The sequence below is a fragment of the Morone saxatilis genome, unplaced genomic scaffold, assembly GCF_004916995.1.
Source record: "Morone saxatilis isolate NCDOM2014 unplaced genomic scaffold, NCSU_SB_2.0 Contig8, whole genome shotgun sequence".
Classification (NCBI taxonomy): domain Eukaryota; kingdom Metazoa; phylum Chordata; class Actinopteri; family Moronidae; genus Morone; species Morone saxatilis.
Window position 1 is genome coordinate 15,138,204 of NW_023340257.1, and position 6,921 is coordinate 15,145,124.

Sequence of the window (6,921 nt, forward strand, 5' to 3'; positions counted from 1 at the left end):
AAAACCTAAAGAATGATGCTGAATAATTGAACTTTTGTTTTACATCAGCAAACATGAAATTGATATGTTGTTCACATTATTCTCCTGGTTTATGCGGGACATCCTCTGAACACACAGCACTCACAATTTAGAGTTCATTGTTTAAAATAGAACACAGTTAATAGTGAAGTCCTTTTTGTGGAAGACATTTGTCAGAATAAGAAAATCAGGTGTAAATAATAAAATAAATGATTGAGTTACTTTTAGTTCAGTTTCAAGGTCCAGGGTTGTGCATGGTGTCTCACTGTCACACTGTCATGACTTACACTTACACTTTGACACTTGAATAGAAGAGAGCCATTGTTAATGTTGAAATAGAGCCCATTGTCACTAACAGTAGTATGATGTGTGCTGAAAGCATTTTTATAGAAATAAATCCCATAAATGTCATGTCCCTCATGCCACTATGACACCTTGCATAGTAGTTTTATGTATGCCCAGGTGTGGAAGGGAAATTGACATAAAATTTTATGAGACTCAAAGTTTATTTCCTAAAATGGTTTGTTCTGGCTGTTGCACTTTGTTGGTACGTGAACTATGCAGATAGAAACTATTTTTTCACCTAGTTAGCGTGATGTCCGCTGTCTAACACAAAATAGCCTCCAACAGTAACTCAACAGTTTTGGTGATTCAGTTGCATTACATAAGCCTCTGGGTCCTGTTAGTTTGTTTAGGGAAAGTAAATGAGTGTTCATTATCATTACACAACCACGAGGCACTGTTCCAGCTTTCTGCTGTGTTATTTTGGTGTGTATCATTATTTTCAACGGCCAATCCATCCAATCAGCTCAGGTCAATTAGTGATTTCCTTTCCAGTTTCATAAACTAGGGTTGACCCTGTGGCCTAAAGGGAAGCCCAAGCTAATGAAAACACAGAGAGACACAGACTACCCAACTGTGGACCCCACTCTAGTTTGGCATGTTTTGTGTGGCCTCTTCTCTATTGACCCTGGTTTGCCATCACTTTCTTTTCTTTTACTCCCTTTTTACATCTCACCATTCTCTGACTCTCTTGGATGTTTCCACTTTCCCTCTTACTCTAGACTGCCATGAGTCTCTCTACTAAACACAAAGATTTTAAGCATTTCAAATTATAACTGGATATTGTTCAGACTCTTTGTCTATCTTCACTTTTGTAGTAATGCGAATACAAGATGAGTACTTCATTTAATTATCAATCATGCTACAAGAAATTGTTGAATAAATTGATGAATCATGACCCTAATTTGATATCATCTACATTACAATTAACTGCCCACATTGTTAAAACCATTTAAATGAATAAATTATTTATTTATACTCCGAGAGCCTGTATTCAGCTTGCGATTCACCGCGTGGACTACAGCTGCACATTGCTCATGGCCTGATATTCAGAAATGTACTCATCATGTTTAACACTGATGTTATAGATCTCCTTCTGAGAACGGCAGTGTCAAGCCCCATAAAGCGCTAAACACAAAGTGCAGCTTGCATTTCTTGGTATAAAATCAAGACTATGAAATCTCCACTTGTATTATAATTTATTACATGACAGAGATTTGGTTTCAGTTCTCTACCCCATAGCTGTTATTCACATCAAGCAGTCTGCTTTGTCTGGAGCCAGAAATACTGTATATCATGTACTTAATGTATTATCTTCAGGCAGTGCATCAAGGCTTTTACTGTTGCAGGTGTAGGAAAGTATGTAATACAAATGGAAGATTAGCCACAGGGTAGGAAGGTCTTTAATACAACATGTTGAACTTAGAAGTATGGCTGCGTATCAAACCTCAACACCTATTTTGCATCAAATCTGTAATAGTAATCTTGTTTTCTTTTCGTTGATAGGACGGTTTGTGATTAAAATCATCATTTTGCCTGTGTTTTGACTGTTTCATTTTGGCAAAATTATTGTGCAGCTGCTTGTGTTTAGACTAGATTTAACAGCTGCGAGCTTTGGCTTCCTTTGTTTAGTGTTTTTGTGGAAATAAACGTTTTTCTTCTTTCTCAAAGTAAGAATATGTTTTTGTTATCGGTGAAATATAACCTAAACTGCAAAGGGACTACACCAAACTGAGTTAAGATAGTTAATAGATCCAAAACGAACAAAGCTAGTTAGCATGTAGCAGTTAGATTCCATCACAGCAACAACAACAAATGCTGGAAATATCCGCCATACACTGAGAATAGACATCTGTCATGGTGGATATTTTATCTTGTCAAACACAGGTGTAAATAATAACATTAATAATGGCTGCATTCCACTCAGGTGTGCCAGTGCCAGGGCCCTGCTATTGTACGTGCTGGTTTACTGGCACACCTGAATGAAACAGGGCCGTTGTTAATACTATTAGTTACACCTGTGCTGTTCCTGCTGTGAAAAGTCAAAATGTCCGCTGTGAGAAGGGTTTATTTCCCAGATTAGATGCTGTATTGGCTCACAATGCTGTTGTTTTGATTGAATGATACTGAGTACCTATAAATGGGCTTAATTCATCAATCAATTTTTTTCCAGTTCCACAATACAGAGAGGACAAAATGTTGTTTGTTACACAACAAGGGCTAACTAAAAACAAAACAAAAAAACAAACCTGGCTTTTATTTCCTAAATCCATGAATCGGTCAGTGTAACAGATGGAAAATTGATCATAAACAATGAGCGTGGGATTTCTAGTGTGAATGTCTGGCTCACTGTGTCTGATTCATCCTCCCCTCTCCATCTGATTCTACCCTCCGCATTTAATTCTATTCATCTCCTGAGTGTTTCTGCTTCTAAATCGGTTCTCCTCCTCCTACACAACACAGCACCGTGTGAGGACCGAAAGGTTTTAAGTACCATTCAGATATACTCGGCAACACCAACAGTCCACCTCCATTCTTTTACACGGATGCCATATTTAGACTCTGTGCCATTCATGTGTTTTGTTTTGCTCTTGACTTTGTGGATGACCTTCAGAGAAAGCCATTTGGACAATTGTGTAATATTTGTGTTTCTTTTTTTATTATTCTAATTCTCTCTTGTTGCAGGAGACGTATAATTTGGATTATCTGATGATTATTGCTATTGAAAATTGGTCTTCTGTGTGTATTCACTCTCCCACTCTTTTCTCCCCTCCCTCGGCCCCTGTTCCTTCGTCTTCTCCCTCTCTCAGGTGATGGAGACAAAGAACATGCTTTACTTAGTCACGGAGTATGCCAAGAATGGGGAGATCTTCGGTGAGTGATCTTTTCAAGTACAAGATCAATCTGACCTCAGTATCTTAAAATCCTTGTACCATCCACTTCATTCACGGCCTCCCCATATCAGTTGCACAAAAAATATGCACAATTGCGTCAGTAACGTTTTTGACAAACAAGGAAGTATCAAAGTCTTGTTGAGTTTGCACTACTCTGACACTTATCCAGGCCTCAATCTCAAAGGTCACATGATTGATAGATATCTGAGAACAATGTTCTGATATGGCCCTTGTCATGTGCTGCTAGTTATTGCCGTACTAAAAGTGCTAACACAGTTTTCTTGTCGTATAAAATTACATCACTGAAGGCCACAGAGAGCCGACCTCAAAGAGAAAAGGATTGATTTATTGCCATATGTGGTGCAAAATCACTTGCTCACTGGTTTACTCACTGGTTTACTACTCAGATGGTCAGATTATGCAAGATATCAAGATTACTTTCTGAATACTTTCTGTTAGACTTTTGTCCTGATTAAATGGTTGGGATGTTTAAGAGCAGATCTGCAAAAAAAGCAATAAAGAAGTAGATATTTAAGCCACCATTTCTCACACACATTGGTCGTTTACATGGACAGGTACAGCTTAGTAGTTTGCTTTTATTTGCACTATACAAATAGCATTATTGCTGATAACAGAAGTGAAACAGGTGACTGGGAAGGTCAAGAAACTGCAAGCTTATACAGTGGACATTTCCCCAAAACAAGAGCTTAAAAAGAATTAACAAAATAAAATACACACAAGGACAAACAAAGTAACGGAAAACAAGACACAATATAAACATATGAACTGCACAAATCTACTTATAATTATATTTAAAAAAAGAAAAGGATAATCCTGATGATAACATCATCATTCATTGAACACCACAATTTAAATGTAGTCACAATTGTTTCTCAATAATATTTAGGATTGTACTCCATATCTGTGCACCACTATATCTCAGGCAATGCTGACTGTGTCCGATTAGTTGTTTAGTCTTAAGAATGTTAAAATCATTAAAAATACCCATTCCAGTTTGTTTTTCGTTTAACCAGCACTCCAAAAGATAGGCAGTTTACTTTCATAGAGGACAAAGAAAAGCAGCAAGTTCTCACATTTGTGAAGCTGGAAAATGGGAATTATGGATGTCTTAGTTTGTTTTTCTTACAACAAGTGTAGAACCAGATCACCTAGACAAAAACACAGCTTGCCTTATTCATTTTGGACCTTTGGGAATTATTGTCTATACCAAAGGAATCATTTTTTTCTCTGTCAGTCATTTACCAGGTTTTTGCCAGACAAAATTGACAAATAAGGAAATGCACTCAGATTGGCCATATAACCATTACACAAGTTGGGAAGTTGACAGTCTGAACTTTCAAGGTACATTAATGACTTTTTGCAGTGGACGTGGTTTACACACACTGCTTTGGAGTGAGAGCATAGATAAAGACAGTTGTGCTAGAGAGGACAGACAAGTCAGAACATTGCAAGAATAGTACATGAAGATAAGAAATTATCTTAGTCTGCCACATGCACTCTCTCACTACAACACACATGTAGGGCCCTGAAACAGCTATTTTTTATTTCTTGTTGATTTTGTAATATAGGTGCATTTTATTACAAGGTTAAAACAGATGCATGTTATGTTTAGGCTGAAAAAGTGTGCTCTTTTTGAACAGTGGGTATTTGTTATTTAAAGTTGCAGAAATTAAGGAAATGACGTGTTTTAGGCAGCTCATTTTGTGGGTGCAACACACACTCTCAGTTTGTACATTGTGTACGCACTTTCACAGTAGTCAAAGAATAGACTTTTTTGCATTTGTTGCAAGATTATAAATGCAAATATCGCTATATTACCTTTCTTAAAAGCAAAACAAATAAACTATTATCGGCTATTATTCCAGATCCGATCATGCAGGCATTAAAAAATATATATTAATTTTGAATATATATTAAAAATATATATTCAAATTTTCATTTATAACATAAGCATAGACCTGTCTGATGTGGACTTGTCCTGTAAGTGAATCATGATCCGCATAGATTATTAGCCTTACCTATTAGACAGTCTGGGAATGTTTGCTTTGCTTACTTAGCCTACTTTCAGATGCAGTAGCTGAGAGGATTATTCTAGCGGCAGTCTAGGGTAAACTTAATAGTCATGTCTTGTATGTGTATATGCGTGTGTGTGATTCTGAGTCCGGTATTCCACTTGTGACGTTGACTCAGCAGCAGCAGCTCCTGCTCCTGTGACCTAGAGAGAGCTTGGAAGCAGACAGAAGAAAAAATGAATGAGAAAAGAGTGTGGTTAAAACTGTAAAGGAAGTACATGTGCAAAGGGGTAAAGCGGAAGACTCCTCTGCATCAGTACATATGTTATAGCCACTGCAGCTTATTGTGGTTAGATCAAATAGCAGCTTCTGTTAACCTACTCAAGCTATGTAGTGACATAATTATTACAACACCCTAACTTGCTTAATTCGCTTAAAGGAATAGTTCAACATTCGGAAATAAGCTTATAATATGCTTATATATTTTCAAGCAGAGAATTAAAGGGGAAGATCAATGCCACTCTCATACTTGTCTGTTAAATATGAAGCCACAGCCAGGAAAAGGTAGGTTAGCTTAGCTTAGCATAACAACTGAAAGCAGGGGGGAAACAGCTAGCCTGACTCTGTGCTCAGGAAAAATAAAATCAACTGTTCTTTCTATCAGGGCTCAAAATAAATGTTTTTCCTCAGTGTCCCACAGCTGTCCAGAATTCTACTTATAGCTGTCTCAGAATGAACAACTATCGTCCTGAATTGAAAATAATGAATAAAGTTTAATAACTTAATTTCAGTAACTGAAATTCACTTCATTGACTCTCTCTGGTTTGTCACAGAAGTTGTGGTTGTTCCCTGCATTTATGTCTGAATAAAACATTTAAATCCCCCTAGGTGTTTGGCCACAATAAGTTATTATTCATTGGTTGAGTTACTGTTGTTTTTTTTTTTTTTCTTGTTTATTACTTTTTGATTAATAATGCATCACTGAAAACTGCAGTGCAAATGCAAACCCATTTCTCATTTCTGTAATTTACATACACACACATTATTATTATTATTATTATTATTATTATTATTATTATTATTTAGTCACATAATCACAAACTCACTACAAGGACATCAGCGACAATCGTCATTCTTGAAAGTAGCCACAGAAGTAAAAAAAATCTCCAACAGGGAGGGGAATATCAAACTAAAATAGATTGGACAACGGGACATTACAAAATCAAGGTTGCTTGCAACCTCTGGTGTCCCCTATTACTTTTGGTTTTACCGACAGAATTTGATAAACAGAGCTGATACATATGTTGCTTAGAGAACTGGATCTTATGCTAGCTGTTTAAACACGTTTTTCTCCAGATAGAGAGATTCTATGCTCAACTAGGCTGTCAAGGCAGTTCATCCACATCAAAACAAGAGAAAATGACCCAATACAGATTATATAAGACCAGTGTTAGGATTTAATTGCTATCTTTTCATCCTACTCATTTTCCTCTGCAAGAAAGCAACTGAAGCAAAAATTCACCTATCCGCCCAAATAAACAACCATGATTGGTCAACCTCTTTTCCATATCCCATGAGATTCTTTCAGGGTATTCAATCATAAATTAAACCATGTGCTGCATACCTCGAGACCC

General features: G+C 36.8%; 1 protein-coding gene across 1 annotated transcript in view; it reads left to right on the forward strand.

Moving 5' to 3' along the window:
* sik2b (salt-inducible kinase 2b) overlaps positions 1-6,921 on the forward strand; it is a gene marked incomplete at its 5' end in the record, with an annotated part of 43,656 nt that overhangs the window by 5,514 nt on the left and 31,221 nt on the right. The window contains 1 exon segment of the mRNA XM_035679875.1: positions 3,171-3,234. Coding sequence (XP_035535768.1) covers positions 3,171-3,234 — 64 coding nt within the window.